This window comes from Hibiscus syriacus, unplaced genomic scaffold (assembly GCF_006381635.1).
Source record: "Hibiscus syriacus cultivar Baekdansim isolate YM2019G1 unplaced genomic scaffold, ASM638163v2 tig00111208_pilon, whole genome shotgun sequence".
Classification (NCBI taxonomy): domain Eukaryota; kingdom Viridiplantae; phylum Streptophyta; class Magnoliopsida; order Malvales; family Malvaceae; genus Hibiscus; species Hibiscus syriacus.
Window position 1 is genome coordinate 709,232 of NW_024063020.1, and position 16,727 is coordinate 725,958.

At 34.1% G+C, this 16,727-nt stretch overlaps 2 protein-coding genes across 3 annotated transcripts; one reads left to right on the forward strand and one right to left on the reverse strand.

Annotated features, from left to right (window-relative positions):
- The first annotated feature begins 7,053 nt into the window (after window positions 1-7,053).
- On the forward strand, window positions 7,054-10,085 carry LOC120155852 (aspartic proteinase-like). Of its 2 annotated transcripts, XM_039167317.1 has the most exons (14): window positions 7,054-7,071; window positions 7,164-7,494; window positions 7,578-7,638; window positions 7,747-7,841; window positions 7,926-8,038; window positions 8,169-8,337; window positions 8,432-8,471; window positions 8,654-8,718; window positions 8,846-8,959; window positions 9,047-9,111; window positions 9,220-9,376; window positions 9,468-9,587; window positions 9,702-9,790; window positions 9,882-10,085. In XM_039167317.1, exons 2-14 carry the CDS (start codon window positions 7,165-7,167, stop codon window positions 9,967-9,969), a joined length of 1,506 nt encoding a protein of 501 aa, XP_039023248.1. In that variant the 5' UTR covers window positions 7,054-7,071; window position 7,164; the 3' UTR covers window positions 9,970-10,085. The 2 variants fall into 2 exon arrangements, with proteins under 2 accessions (XP_039023248.1, XP_039023247.1); XM_039167316.1 differs by having other exon boundaries at window positions 7,059-7,494.
- Window positions 10,086-10,131: 46 nt separating this feature from the next.
- Window positions 10,132-11,795, reverse strand: LOC120155856 (1,4-dihydroxy-2-naphthoyl-CoA thioesterase 1-like). The gene is made up of 3 exons (XM_039167318.1): window positions 11,520-11,795; window positions 11,245-11,436; window positions 10,132-10,433 (listed from the first exon to the last, which is right to left on the reverse strand). The coding sequence occupies exons 1-3, from the start codon at window positions 11,658-11,660 to the stop codon at window positions 10,269-10,271; spliced, it is 498 nt and encodes a 165-aa protein (XP_039023249.1). The 5' UTR covers window positions 11,661-11,795; the 3' UTR covers window positions 10,132-10,268.
- Window positions 11,796-16,727: the final 4,932 nt, after the last annotated feature.

The window sequence follows — 16,727 nt, forward strand, 5'->3', positions numbered from 1 at the left end:
CAAGAGATCAGAAGCCAGATATAATATATATATCATAAAATAGAGATAAAGATCAAATTTTTATTTTAGATATTAGAGTCATACTTTTTATAAACAGAGAAACTATATTTGTGCATGGAGAACACACTAGAGGATTCAGATATTTTTCGGAAGCACTTGGTAGTTATCAGTAATAGAAAACATGAACTTACGTAAAATTGATTGAATTTCAGGAATGAGGACCATATTAAAAGAGTTTGATTACTATCGGAGTTAATCAAACTTTTAGAGATTGATGCTTCTGGATCATATAGGATTCAAGTGCATCAGGAAAGTATTCAGGAACTTTTACATCAGAATAATCTAAGATTTCAGATATAACTAGAACGATTTCATTATTTAGGCCATTGGGGGTATTTAAGACATTTTGATTTCCTAGAATTCTTCGTAACTTAATCTAGTAAGGGTGAAACGATGATTTATGGTATTCAAGATTCATGTTGATTTATCATGATGTCGGGTCAACTCGAACTGAATAAATCCCAACACTTGGATACATGTCAATCATATGGACTGAGATATCTTACGATTGTTTACTTTTTAACACTAATTGAACTAATCACCTTTAGAGTCATCGCTGTCTTGAAAAACTGAACTAGCATTTCGGTGGTATTTATTTTATTTTGTTTGCAATAATATCAAGAGTAACCAACGTGCTTGGATATTCTCTATAAACTTTAAGGGTTGTTACAATATTTAATGTTTCACTGGTATTTTCGGAACTTGTCCTCAAACATTTCCTTAAATCAGATCATAAGGTATTTGGATCATTTCAATACTTGAGATTATTCTGGTCATTTTAGGATTCCATAGTAATTTGGTCATTTCAATTATTTCAGTCATACAAAGTGCTTCCGATAAGTTGGTCTTCGGATATTTATTCAGAACTCATAAAAAATTCATGTATAATGTGATCTCAAAGGTTAGGAATCAATTATCAAGGTTTTCAAATCAAATTATGAATTTAGCCGATGAATTCGTAGCTCTATCAAGTCAATAATGAATTCCTAAATCATTTCCATTGTCAAGAGAGATCTAAGTCTTTTTTTTTTTTGTTATTTCAAGGATATCTGAGTCAATTTGATTAATTTTGTCAATGGAGTAATTTCCGGTAATTCAATCTTCAGATGTTTACTCAAGAATCAAATTTCTAAGTCTTTTTCTAACTCGGAGGCTAAAATCAATTTTTGGGATTTTTCTAAACAGAACCAACACTTAACAAGTGAATTTAGTGGTTTTATCAGGTCAAGTATAACTTTTTAGGGTTATTTCCATTTCCAGGGGCAATCTTTGTCTTTTTACATCACAAGGGTATTTTTCAAAATTTATTGGCCAAGTGTTCTAGACATTTAACCTTTAAAGAAAATAATCAAAATTTACAAATCCCGAAGTTAATCGATATACTAATCATTCACTGGACTAAAAATTATTTATTATCTACCTTCTCATTCCTTAAACGGGTCATTTGAGTCTTATTCAGTTTACCAACTTTATCTGAATTCAATTCGGGTCTCGCAACAACTAACTACACATAATTGGTCAATCATCTACATTCATGCATTTACCAATTATCAATAAATTCCATAAAGCATACAAAAGGTAGTAGAGTATTACCTTGATTTTTTAGCCATATCGGTCGGTCATTTTAACTCCATTCAAATGTTCTCCAACTTTAATTCCACATCCCATAATGTCTCGGATACATGACAAAATAAATTGCATCAAAAACGAATCTTAAACATGAAAATCGGATCGAATCAAGAGATAAAACGCTGAAAAAAATCTTATCGGGTTCAAATTTGGCAAAACTGACCGTAAAATCGAACTTATGATGTCAAAAAACGTCAGAATAGGTAGTCTCGTAAAAAGTAACACACGATCAACGATCGGTCAATGCTGGTTAACGGTGGGTCAACAGTCGATTAACGACGTTCAGCTCGATCGAATGGCTCGATCTGCTCGGTTGACTCGATCAGGCAGTCTGAACCGGTCCAGACAAGTTCTGGAAACTCCATAAGCTACAAACGAAGCCCACACATGAGTGGCGGTGCGTATGACGTCGTCGGTGGTCGGACAACAACCAAAAAATCCATATTTGTAAATCTTCAGCTCAAGATTCTCGTGTAAACATCGATTCACAATGGAGAACGACGGAGAATGGAAAAAATCAACCTTCTTGAATAATCAAACTTTCCATTTCTCACCCCTTTCAACGGCAATGACAACAATGACTCCTCTCAACTCCAAGAGAAAGGTGGCGCATGCGGTGTCGTTAATGGACAACTGGTCGACGACGAAATACCAATGAAACTTTCTTAGAGGAAAGAGAAAAATAAAAGAGGAAAGGGTAGGAGAGAGAAAAGAATTTGGGGAATTTTCCGTGCGAGTTTTAAACTCTCCATAATTGAAAAATGGTAAATTATGCCTTTAGTCCTCCATTTTTCTATTACTATTTTAATTCAATACTTTAAATTAATAATATTTAGCCTCTTAAATTAGGGTGTGGCATGATAATTGAACTTTACTCTTATATTTCACTACCTATACTCTCAAATTTTTTTTAATTTACTCATTGAACTTTATAGATTGAATTATTTTGGTCAACTCCCTGTTAAAATAATTAACAGTGTTATGACATGACACATACATCAAAACGATGTCGTTTTGAATTCCTTAAAGAATTAAATTTAGACTAAAACGGAGTCGTTTCGATTAAATACGATGTCTTCATAACGCCGTTAATAATTTAACGATGGAGTGACAAAAAAAATCATTCTATAAAGTATAATGAGTAGATTGAAAAAATTGAAAGTATAATGAGTGAAATAAGAGATAGCTTAAAGTTCAGTTACCAAACGTGTAATTTATCCCAAATAATTTTGATGAAGACGTAATTTTATTTAGATAAAAATACAGCAATGGTCACTAATGTTTGAGTAAGTTCTCATTTTTTCCATTGAAGTTTCAAAAGTAACAAATTAATCACTAACGTTATTGATTTGTAACAAAATGGTTTCTCCATTGTTATCTCTATAAAATTGATGACGTCACAACGTTAATAAAAAGGTTAATATTTAGTTTTACACATAAACTATTGCTAAAACATTGAATATGTCCTTAAATAATGATTTTATATCTAATTTATCCCAAAATCTTTCTAATTTCCAGTTTTTTAAACACCCCACCATTTTAATCATATTCTAACCACTTTTCTTACAAAACGAAAACCAAACTTAAACAAACTCTCACTTATTAGTTTGCCTTTAAGTGCACATAAATTGTTTTCATAATATTTTTTTTAGGTTAGAAAGTTAATGAAAAGAATATGACAATGGTTGCACTAAACAACCCTGAGTTGCTATTGCACCCTATTATTAATCTTTGCATATCTGTTAATTATTAATTTGATTCATTTGTTACTGTTATTGGCCTAGGTATTTTGCATTTTTGATCCTTTGTATCTTGGTTTGCTTAATGCTTAACATATCTTTAATGGAGGAACTGTCATCAGTTAGTTTATAATTTTTGTGATTTGCATGCTGTCTTGTGTATTTTTCTTATATTAAAATTAATTGAATATATGGCTTTAAATACTCATATATCTGTCTTGAAAAAAAACTCCATTTATCTATGCAGTGAGATTTTTGTTTTATAAGGAATGTGGTCTAAATATAGTTTTGGTGGTGGGGTGTTTGAAATAAATATAAATTAAAAAGTTTCTGGGATAAATTAGATATAAAATCATTGTTTAAAGATCTATTTGTTGTTCTAACAATAGTATAGGAGTAAAACTAAATATTAATAATTTTATTAACGTTGTCACATCATCAATTTAACATAGATAATGGTGGAGTGACAATTTTGTTACAAATCGATAACGTTGGTGATTATCCTGTCACAAATTGATAACATTATCGATTTTTAAACATAGATAACGTTATCGATTTGCACAAATCAATTTAACATGGATAATCGTGGTATAAGAATTGTTGATGTTCTTTGAAGACCCGAGTTTGAGCACCATAGATGTCAAGGGTGTAAGTGTTCAATGTCGAACATAAAAACTTACTCAAACATAAGCGATTGTAGTTTACCCTTTTATTTTTTATTTTTTTTGAATTAATTACTGGTATCCGATCTATTGACCGATTAATCCAGATCGGGTACTGCAGAGGCGAGGGCGACCCTCCTAACATAGTTTGTTCCATTCGTAAACGTCAGGATTCGAACATCTGACTTTACTTTAGAGACCTAATGCCCATTTATTAAACATGTACTAGTATTTTTAGGGTAAAGTATAGTAATGGTCACTGAACTTTTCTAAAATTTTCATTTATGTCCCCCAACTTTTAAAACTTACAATACAGTCTTTCAATATTTAGTTCATTTGCAATATGGTCCCCGACGTTACACTACCGTTAGTACGTTTGCAATATGGTCACTGAACTTTTTAGGTACTTGCATTTAGGTTCCTCAACTTTTAAAAATTGCAACATAATCCTCAATTTCATTCTAAACCCTAAATTCTTTTTCAATCTCGAATTTCCTTTTTCGTTTCTCTCTTCTCATTTTCAGCATAACTTTTCAGTCGGGGATGCAAGGGAAATTCTAATCTAACATTGAATTATGTGGAGGTGTTGACTTGAATAAGGGTCCATTGAGAGAAGAGGGACTATCGGGACCATCAACGATTCAAGGTGTAATGTTAGATACACGTCATGTCAGGTGAAGCATAGATGTTCGATGAAATGCTTGTGAGAAAAAATGGGGTTAGAAATGCAGAGTTGACAAATACTACTAAGATGAACTAAGTATCATTGTTGAAAGTCACCAAGAAAGTTGGAATTATTTTGTTTAAATGGCATATAATAATTTCTTCGTTTAATCCTTGTGGTTAAATATTTTCCAACAAATGATCAAATATAATGAAATGCCAAACAACACATTCACCTCTCAGTCTCTTTCGCTCACATGCACTCTCGTTTGGTTTTTGTTCTACAACATTTTGTCATGTAAAATTGTAAACCCAAGCAGTGCTCTGTCTTTCAGCTTTTTATTTACAAAGAAAAAAATGGAGGAAGAATTGCTGGAACGCAACACCGATTGTGTTTATTTCTTAGCGTCTCCCCTCACTTGCAAGAAGGTATTTATTTTCTCTTTTGGGCTATCTGGAAGTAAGCTTTTCCTCTTTCGCACTTTCCCATTTTCAGCTCGCATTGTGTATTTTTTGTTGAAATTTTCATGTTTCTGGAACTGCATGTTAATGATCTGGATATTCAGTGTTAGTTTTGAACCAAAACCATCTATTTTATTTCTTTCTTCTTAATCAAAACTTTTAGTATTCCTTATTACATATATTCAGTCCATCAGAATAGAAGTGAAAAAGGGTCCTAGGCTAAATTTTTTTTGATCTTCTTGTTTGGTTTTTCTTTAAATCAGGGAATTGGTTGTGAGTATCGACATAGTGAAATCACCAGACTCAATCTGAGAGACTGTTGTACTAGTTTACTAGGAATTGTATTAATCCGACTTGTGGTTTTCGGCATCCTATGAGCTCGTATTCTTTTTAATAAGTTCATGTTGATTATGGGACTGATATATCGTGAACGAATTGGAATTTTTACATGTTTTGGAAATTTTACAATTGAATTGTATTGAATTATAGCTTTAGAAGACAATTCTGCATGCACACTACTCGAAAGGCATCATGGCAGGGTATTATATTTGAAGTAGCTACTTGACCCTGTCATGATGTCTTTCGAGTTGCGAAAGAGACTGAGAGGTGAATGCGCTGTTTGGGATTTCATTATATTTGATCATCTGTTAGAAAATCCTTAACCACAAGGATTAAACGAAGAAATTATTATATGTCATTTATACAAAATAATTCCAGCTTTGTTGGTGACTTTCAATAATAATACTTAGTACATCTTAGTGGTAGTTGTCAACTCTGCATTTCTAACCCCATTTCTTTCTCACAAGCATTTCATCGAACATCTGTGCTTCACCTGAGATGACATGTATCTGACATTACACATTGAATCGTTGATGGTCTCGATAGTTCCTTGGTCGAGTCTTCTCTCAATAAACCCTTATTCAAGTCAACACCTCTATATAATTCAAAGTTAGATTAGAATTTCTCATGCATCCCCGAATAAAAAGTTATGTTGGAAATGAGAAGAGAGAATCGAAAAAGGAAATTCGAGATCGAAAAGGAATTTGAGGTTTATAATGAAATTGAGAACTGTGTTGCAAGTTTTAAAAGTTGGGGGACCTAAATGCAAGCGCCTAAAAAGTTCAGTGACCATATTGCAAACGTACTAATGGCAGTGTAACGTCGGGACCATATTGCAAATTGACTAAATATTGGAGGACTTTATTGCAAGTTTTAAAAGTTTAGAGACCTAAATGAAAGCTTTAGAAAAGTTCAATGACCATTATTATACTTTACCCCTTTTTTTAAGGTAATGGTACATTAGCATGAACTCGATTTTTGCTCGCATGTGTTCAAATCGTTTCTATTAGGCAACAAAAATCAATATCGTTTTCTCTTTCTTTTTCTTCTACAATCTGACAAAAAGAGCACAGAACTTCACAGTCCAAACTTGTTGGAACTGCTAATTAGCATCAGAGAGTCGCAAATTCGTAGAAGTTGCCAGTTAATTCCATTAACCCACACACCGTGTTCTTCAACAATCAACTCCAATTTCAAAACAAACAGGGAAAAAAACTCTGGTAGAGGACAATCGAATCCCTGTCATGGCTATAACTTAAAGAAGATCAACACATTCAAATCCAAGCTTCAACGTCATAAACACACCCCTTTGCTCTTTCATGTTGCTTCACCCTGTGATCGGAAACTACGTGGTAGCTTCGCAAACATAGCAAGAGAGATCGTCTCCATGAAATTCGAAAACCCATCATCCATCAATGTGCAGCAATACCCTTTGAAGCTACTCATCTTCTCCCAAAGCTACTTAAAGATGAAGCAACTCTGGGTTTCTCATCACTTTACACCAAGATCAACCACAGGTATGTATGTATGTTATCTTTCACCATCATCATCATCATCGTTTTTGTTATGTGAGTTATACTCATCTTTGCTTTCTCCTTGGTTTATTAAGGATGGGGATTAAGTTTCTTTTGCCTGCAATCTGTGTATTCACTTGGATAACCTCATGGATAGTACTCACTGAGTCATCTGATGGGCTAGCTCGGATCACTCTTAAGAAGCAGCCTCTAGATCTTAAAAGATTGAATGCTGCGAGGATAACCCAAGAAGGGCTTGATAGCAATGTGAATGATCAGGAAGCTGGTGTAATTTACCTAAAGAACTATCTTGATATCCAATATTATGGTGAAATTGGCATTGGTTCGCCTTCTCAGAGATTTTCGGTCGTTTTCGACACAGCTAGCTCTAATCTTTGGGTGCCATCTTCAAAATGTATTTTCTCTGTAAGTGTCCTCAAAGCTCTTGAATTCAAATTCAGAGTGATGAATATTGTTGAAGCCATATGAACTACATTGTGAAATTGCAGATTCCTTGTCATTTACATTCGAGGTTTCGAGCTTCGTCGTCGAGTACTTATACCAAGATTGGTAATTTTGTTGCCTGCATTGCGTTTGGTAATTGGTTTGTTTCTCTGCAGTTGTTGAATGTATGCCTTTTCTTAACATCTTTTCGAAACATTCTTTGGATTCTTCCAGGGATACCTTGCACAATCAGCTATGGGGCTGGAGCTATTTCTGGCTTTTTTGGCCTGGATCATGTTAGAGTTGGAGATATTGTTGTTGAATATCAAGTGAGTTTTTTTTATATATGAAATATTATGCTTTGCAGAATTGTGTTTCATAAAATTTATGTTATGGCAAATACAATTCTTCAGGAGTTCATAGAGATTACCAAGGAACCTCTTCTACCGTTCCTTATTGCGAAATATGATGGAATTCTTGGACTTGGGTTCCAGGATATTTCTGTGGAACGAGCTAATCCTGTGTGGTATAATTTTCTCTTCTAATGATCTTATATATATATATATATATATATATATATACATGTATGTATATACTTCTTTCTTGGTCAAGTGTTAGCAATGGATTTTTCATAGCTCATAGAACTCTATACTCAGGATGAACATGGTGCAACAAGGTCACATTGACCACAAACTTTTCTCCCTCTGGCTAAGTCGAGATTCTACGTCGGAGTTCGGAGGAGAAATTGTGTTTGGAGGTCTTGACTGGAGGCACTTCAGAGGTGACCACACTTACGTCCCGGTCGCAAAAACCGGTTATTGGGAGGTCTGCTCTTCATTTGTTTTTATACTCTTCTACTCATTGCTTCCTCCCATGATAAAGGTTGTTATTTAAACAAACATTTCATTCATCATTCCAGATTTTGGTGGGAGATGTATTTGTGGAGGACTACTCAACAGGTATCCTTCTATCTACTTTGTCTTAGAAGATTAAACATCTTTGGCTAAGTTTAAGATATATGCTTCGGTCAATGTACGTACTAAAATTTTATGCGGTCATTAAGGTTAGAGGTGAGAAAAACTTGATTCGATTTGAAAGAACCAATTGTTGAGGCCTTAATATTAATACTTGTATTGTTCAGGAGTATGCAAGTTTGGATGTGCAGCCATTCTGGATTCTGGGACACCCTTGATTGCTGGGCCAACTGTATGTGTTTATACCATTTGCGTTCGAATTAACTGCTCTAATTTCGGTGAAATGGATATGTATAAAAAAAATCTCTGTTGTTTCCACTTCTATCGCCATTAAAAGACTCACTAGCAGTCATTTCCAGGCAATTGTGGACAAGATCAACCGCGCAATCGGGGCAGAAGGAATCGTAAGCTTGGAATGCAAGAGTGTTGTTTCCAAGTATGGATATGCTTTATGGGACAACTTGATATCTGGGGTTAGTTATTTTCTTCCATTTATTCTCAAATAGTCTTTTAGAATACCAACTCTTGATTGCCATAAAGATCTATATTCGTTCCTGCAGATACGCCCTGAAATTCTGTGTGTCGATGTCGGGTTATGTTCATATAACGGATCACAGCGAGCGAGGTAACAATACTGATATTATTACCATTGATATTACTTGTGGAAAGTGGGGTTTGGTTTTATGTTGAGTTGGTTCAAGGAGGAGCACTCAGCTCGAACCGATCCTTGCAGAGACGGGCTGAAGATGGTGGTCAAAAACGGAACCATTGAAGGATCATCACTGGGCGAGGCTCCGATGTGTACTTTCTGTGAGATGATTGTTTTCTGGATTCAAGTTCAGCTCAAGCAACAAAGGACAAAGGATATGGTATTCCAACACATTAATCAGGTGATTCTTCCTGCAGAGAGAATAAATACATGCATACATACATACATAGATGTGGAGATGGACTAACAGAATCTTTTCCGTTATGTCGAAGCTATGCGAAACTCTTCCAAACCCCATCGGAAAATCGTTCGTCAACTGCGATTACCTCGAACTTCTGCCGGACATCACATTCACCATCGGAAACAAATCTTTCCCTCTTACTCCACACCATGTATGAACATCTATTCTGGTCTGAATTTATTACTGCAAATATGCAACTTGGAGCAACGCATACAGTTTTACATACATGACACTCACAGTTTGTCTTGTCCATTGGCATATATAGTATATCATTAAAGTTGAAGAAGGCTGTTCAACAGTGTGTGTTAGCAGCTTCATCGGTCTAGACGTGCCTCCACCGAGAGGTCCACTCTGGTACGATCGGCGTAAAAAAGAAAGTTACCCTTTGTCGTTTAACTCACGTCGAATGTGACCAGGACAAGAACTCACTGGTTTATATATGCAGGGTACTCGGAGATAGGTTTTTGAGTGCTTATCATACGGTGTTCGACTTCGGAAACATGAGGGTAGGACTTGCAAAATCTGCAAATTAAATGCCTGCTGCCAAAACTGGATGGATAAACAAGGGAAGCGATGCATATTATCACTTGTTTGATATATATTCTTCTATATAAATAATGTTTGTGGTTCGAATGTGTTCTTTCAAGTTCGGTACTGAGCTCGGCGGAGCACTTGGGTTTATCGGGATGTCTGAATGAGCCGGTATAACCGAACATGTATTACATTTATAGATTAAGAACAATGCAGGAATTGTTGTTCAACCAATGGATATATGAATAATACAAGTGATCCTTCACTGGTTGTTGAGTTTATTGAAGCAAATATAGAATACTCATAGCTTGGCATACTTCTTGAGATTTTCTCCGGCGTCCTTAGCGTGCTCCGGCACTGGCAAGTTGCAAATAAGAGTGACCCTCGATGATGATACCAAGGATCTATTACTGCTCTCTGAGGTTGGATTTGAGGCTTCTGTTTTCCATAGTCGCACCTCCCATACCTGCCATTTAACAGTGTCATAATTTAACTCGAATCTAGATTAATCGATCTAACGAGTCCGACACCAGTGCTCAACGATCTAACGAGTCCGAAACCAGTGATTAATTGTACCACACATCCTCAAACTATAACTTTCATCTTAAATTAGTCTTCAAACTTTTAAACATTCAATTTTCATCCCAAAACTATGATTCTTATTGAAACTTTTGAACATTCTAATTTAATTTCATCCAAAGGTATGATCTTTGTCCTAAATTGGTTCCAAGATTTTGAAAATTCAAATTTCATTCCTATATTGTACCACAAATTCATCCCTAGTGTACCACAAATTCTCAAACTATGACTTTCTTCTTAAATTAGTCTTCAAATTTTTAAATATTCTATTTCATCCCCAAACTATGACTATTATTCTAAATTTATCTCTAAATTATGAACATTCTAATTTCATTCTAAACTATGACCCTCATTCTAAATTGGTCTCAAACTTTTGAACATTTCGATTTCATCCCCAATCTATTATGCTAATCACTTAATTAAATCAATACAAAAATGTTAACTACCATTTAAATATTTATGTGTATCATATACACATGGTGTGGCGTACATGATAACTAATGTTGGGTTTAAATAAAATAATAACTTGGGATGAAATTAGAACTAATTTAAAGCGAGAGTTACAGTTTGAGGACGAAATTAAAATAGTTAAAAATTTTAGGATTAGTTTAAAATGAGTCATAACTTAAGGATGGAATTTAAAATATTTAAAAGTTTAAGGATTACAATCAACTCTTAAAGATGCTTAAAACAGGTACCTGAATAGTCTTGCCACGGTTAACGGGGGTAGCTTCGGCAAAGATGAGGTCACCAAGTTCAGCGCGCTTCAAGTGATTGATGCTAAGGTGGATCCCCGCCACTCTTTGGAAACCGCTGGCGATGTGCGCCCCGATGCTAGCCAGCGCCTCCGCTATCAGCGACGATAATCCGCCGTGCAACACCTTGAACGGCTGCTCTCCCAACACAATTCACAACATCATTAATTTTAAGAAAAAACCCAAAATAAAAACAAATCGAATCTCACGACCGGAACCTGGCAACACGTTTCGGTGATAGGGAGGAGACCCGAGACTTTGGTGGGAGACAACTCGTGCATCCGAAACCCAAATAAATGGAGCGGAGAATCCAGAAGCGCCGTTTTCTCCGGAGACGACGACGGCGACGATTCGTCCATTCGGCAAGGAAACGAGAAATCAACGGCGTGATTTGTGGTCGTCAAAAAGCTTACACCTTTGCTATTTTCTTCGCAGGGAGAGGTAGTACAGTCCAACGTAAGGATGAGAGAGAATACAGAACACAAAAACTTGTATATGGTTTGTCATTTTTATAGCGGAGACAACAATGAAAAAGCAAGACAAATCGAGGGTATTCTGGGGACATTGCTTCACGGCTTTGTAATAGATGCCATTGTGTGTTCGTTCTTGCACGTCGGTCACTTTATCTACCTAACTCAATTAAGGAAAAATTATTAACTCAGCTGATCACATCATTCGTAGTTTTAATTAATAATATTTATTTATTTTTTTAAAATAAATCTTTATCTATTTTTTATATATAAATAAGGTGTTGACGGTTATTTAAAAATTATTTTAAAATTAATAGATATAATTCATTAAAACTATGAATGATGTGATAAGTCAGGTCAATGAAATAATTTCTTCTCAGGAATATACATATTGGTAGTTTGAAGGACTAATTGTTTTTGTAAGGTTTAATTAAAATTTTATAAAATATTGAGCAATTATATATGGTCGATCAATCAAATTATTTAACTTTATTCTTTTAATAAAACTAAAGGGTCTAATTAAAATTTTCAAAAATATAAAGGATGAAATTCAAATTTCCCTAAACGTTAGAGTGCCAAGGCGTATGAACGATTAAGGTCAGGTCAGTTACCCGAACCCAACACAAAATTAAACCTTCCACCTACACTTGATGTGGCCTAATTTAAGAGAGCCCTAGTTGACGGAAAGATCTATCGTGCGGCAGTTTTAATATACGATTAAAGAAAAATGTTATCAATTTTGTTATTATTTTTTTAATAAAATTAGTAAAAAATTACCTAAAACATTATTATTTATACATAAAACATTAATATTTTTTAACATTTCCGATAAAGTGCCTAATAATAATAAAACTGGTAGAAAAAATAACAAAATCGATAGCGTTTTACCGGATATGTTAAAAAAACCGGTAAAGCACCCAATAATAACAAAGTTGGTAGAAATAATAATGTTTTCGGTAATTTTTTACCGATTTTATTAAAAATAATAATAACAAAACATGTAGCGTTTTTCCTTAATCGTATATTAAGGGTGCCGCACGTGAGACTTTTCCCCTAATTGACCCAAAATCCGACCCTATTTTTTAGGTCAAAAGCTGATCCAACCCTGTGTATATATATATTATTTTTATTTAATGTAATAAAGATCTAATTTAAAAAATAAAACATAGAAAATGTGTTATTATAATTATTTCTAAATATATAAAAGATAATTATGATATTATGTCGGGTCGGGCTGGGTCAAATCATATCAATTTTTTCACCATAAATTTGAATCTGGCCTGACTTGACTCGACCCAAATTAAAAAACCATTTGACCAAATTAGATTAAATCAAAACCAGTCAAATTCAAATTATATACAAATCTCTAACATAACTCTTGTTATCCGTTCATTTATAAGTGTGACTAGTGATACATTATAAGATCCCAAAATCTAGGAGTCCCACAAAAAAATTGTCATTATTTTACTTCTAAAAACATTTAACACTTTAGTATCTTAATGTTTGCTCCAGTGATCATTTGGAACCTTATTTCTTTTTCCTGGAACATTTTAGTCCAAAATATTTCAATTTTTTGTTAAAATGATTTATGTTGGATGAAAATTATTAATTAATTAACTGTTAACATATATTGCTAATGTGATATTTTTCACATATACTAAATTGTTGATATGCCACATGTCATGTCATACAAGATGATGGCATGTCATCCAAGGTAATGGTTTTCTGTACCATATCACCAAAATAATGATGTGATACGTGACTAGGGGTGTAAACGAGTCGAGTCGAGCTCGAGTATTGCTGAGCTCGACTCGACTCGAAAACTCTGAAATGAAGCTCGACTCGACTCGAAAACTCGTGAGCTTAAAATTTTTAAGCTCGACTCGAACTCGAAATCCTAAACTGAAGCTCGTGAGCAGCTTGAAATAAAAAAAAACTTAAACTTAACTAGATTGAATCCTCAAACTCAAACTCAAACTCGAACCTTAAATACATGAAAGCCTTAATATATTTTTAAAAAAAAAATCAATACATAAATGTTAATATTATTAATAATTTGTTTTTAAAAAAAATAAATTCTTAATATATTATATTTTCGAGCTGCTCACGAGCTTTTCGAGTCGAGTATCAAGTAGATCATTTCGGTCGTTAAGAATTCGAGTCAAGCTCGAGTTCGAGTCGAGTCCATTCGATCCGAGTATTTATTGAGCCTTGACCGAGTCGATCTTGAGTAGCTCGCGATCTGTCTCTCTCATTTACAACCCTAGACGTGACACATCAACAACTAAACACATTTGAAATATCATGTCATCAACATGCAGTGGTCATTATTCAACTAATGATTTCCATCTAACAATAGTCACTTTGACCAAAAATTGAAACTTTAAAAGCTAAAATGCTCTAAGAAATAAAAGGAGACAAAAGTGGCCATTCAGGTAAACATTGGGGGGCTAATTTTGATATTACGCCAAAAATAGTTTGGACCAAAATAGAAAAAGCCATAGACCAATGACCAATGCTGTAGTTTACCCTAAGTTTTGTTTGTTTCTTTTTTCTAGAAAGTCGAATTATTTGATTAGTTCAATTTTCAAAGGAAGGGTATAATCAACGCATAGCATATTTCTGTTTGTGAGTGTAGAAAACTGAGTCAAGAGGGTCACATTCTTTTGCAATATTCAGTCTGAATTAGTTGATAAATAGATCCGATATCGATTATTAGAAAAAATGGTTATTTCAAAAGGTAAATCACCATTGGTGACTAACGTTGTTAACGAAAAAAATCAATCAATTGAAGGAAATTTATTGCCATTTTTTTTATTAAACTAAGTACATTACAAAGTAAAATCTGTTTTAAATACTCTCAACCATTTGATAATGAACACTCAATCACCCTGCTACAGTCATTGGTGCTCGAACCCGTGATCTGTAGAAATAATAACGATTCCTTTAACCATTGAGGTAAATTAGTTCTTGCATATTATCATTTTATTGTTTAAAAAAAAGCTCAAATCTTTAAGGTGAAGATGTTGAAACTAATTTCATTTTTCTTTCATTTTAATTAAGAATAGACATACATCAATGATGTAAAGGTTAAAGATGGTGGTTTCGACTTGTTATGGACGGAGGGAAGGCTACGACTGACGACGGTAGCAAGCGTATGGTTAGGGTTGTAAATGAAACAAAACAGATCGCAAACTACTTGAGATCTTCTCGATTAAAGCTTGATAAATACTCGATTCGAATGGACTCGACTTGAGTTCTTAACGAGTCGAAACGAGCTACTTGATACTCAACTTGAAAAGCTCGTGAGCAGCTCGAAAATATAATATAATATATTAAGATTTATTTTTTAAAAAATAAATTATTAATAATATTAACATTTATGTTGATTTTTTTAAAATGTTGTATAAGGTATTCATGTATTTAATGTTCAAGTTCGAGTTCGAGTTTGAGACTTCAATCGAGTTAAGTTTAAGTTTTTTTTTTCATTTTGAGGCTTTTCGAGCTTTTACGAGTTTCAGTTCATAATTTTGAGTTCTAGTCAAGCTTAAAAATTTTAGGCTCGTAATTTTCGAGTCGAGCTCCATTTCAAAGTTTTCGAGATGAGTCGAGCTCAGCAATATTCGAGCTCGACTCAACTCGTTTATAGCCCTACCTATGGTTAATATTTAGTTTAGAGAATTCTTCTTTTGCGAGAAAGAGTTTTTTTTAATAAAGTGAAAAACAATTTTTTTTAAAAAAAATCACAATTTAAATTTGAAATTAATTTTTTTATTATCGTGTTACATCATCAAATTAATATGGATTAACAATACAATGATTAAAATAAGACAAACTTATATTGTAAGCGATCAAAATGTAACTTTTTAAAAAATAGTGATCAAAGGAAGACATTAAAAATATAAGTGATCACCTATGTAGTTTATCTAGGATGGACACAGGACGCCGAACTAATTGTGTCAGATTTTTTAAAAAGAGTTTTGGGTTCGGGTCAGGTTCGATATAGGATGAAAAATACCCGACCGACCCAAAAGTAATATAACTATATCTTATATATTTAGGAACAATTGTAATAATGCCCATCTTTATACTATTTTTCAATTAAATCCCTATTGTATCCCTATTTTATTGAATAAAATTAATTTTTTATAAATATATTTATTTTGGATCAAAATCGGATTTTATCTCAAAAACTCGGGGTCGGGTTTCGGGTCAGGTGAAGTCACCCTAAACTCGAATCGGATTGGGTTCGAATGGAGGAGATCTATTTTTTGGGTTAGGTCGGGTTAATAAAAAATCCGACCCAACTCAACCTATGCTCATCCATATTTATCCTAATTATTTTTGTTTTGATCACTCACGTTTAAGTTTATAATTTCATTTAAAGTGAAAATTCAAATATTTAAATATAACGTTTATATTTAATTCTCGAAATTCAGTTGAAGTTATAGGGAATAGTCTATCCGGTTCAAAGAATTGTATCAAGAATAAGAACCCTTATTCCCAATGTAATGAGCAACAAAAAAAAAAACTGATATAGGGTAAGGCTAAACAGAAAGAGCTTGACGCTCGGGGCCGGAAACTCGAGTTCTGAATCGGTCGATGAAGGCTGCGGTCGATACCCGGTTCGGCGGTCCAGCGTCTCCCGTCTTCGTCGCTACGCCATGTCCTCCTGACGTAGATGCCGTCCTCGATCATGTCGTCGGCTCCGTTCGAACAACACGGTGCGAATATGCTGAAGATGGAGAAGGATGAAGAGGATTTCCTCTGCTTGGTGTAACCGGCAGAACCCATTGGAGTCTTTTTTTTTTTTGGCTTGAAATATCTCACGCACGTAGCAGCTTCTCTTGTTGTTTTTGACTGTGCTTGTGGCTTGATAATGAGAGATTGTGTGTAGTATTTATAATGAGAAACCACTTGAATGGGACTCTCTCTCACACACGGTTTTAGGGTTCG

Excerpts from the sequence above, each read along its gene's own strand:
- LOC120155852 (XM_039167316.1), top strand. The coding sequence starts at position 7,078 with ATGTATGTTATCTTTCACCATCATCATCATCATCGTTTTTGTTATGTG. Across the intron at positions 7,842-7,925 it reads ATATTGTTGTTGAATATCAA|GAGTTCATAGAGATTACCAA; the intron begins GTGAGTTTTTTT and ends ACAATTCTTCAG. Across the intron at positions 8,338-8,431 it reads CAAAAACCGGTTATTGGGAG|ATTTTGGTGGGAGATGTATT; the intron begins GTCTGCTCTTCA and ends TCATCATTCCAG.
- LOC120155856 (XM_039167318.1), bottom strand. The coding sequence starts at position 11,660 with ATGGACGAATCGTCGCCGTCGTCGTCTCCGGAGAAAACGGCGCTTCTG. Across the intron at positions 11,437-11,519 it reads TCACCGAAACGTGTTGCCAG|CCGTTCAAGGTGTTGCACGG; the intron begins GTTCCGGTCGTG and ends TTGGGAGAGCAG. Across the intron at positions 10,434-11,244 it reads ACCGTGGCAAGACTATTCAG|GTATGGGAGGTGCGACTATG; the intron begins GTACCTGTTTTA and ends GTTAAATGGCAG.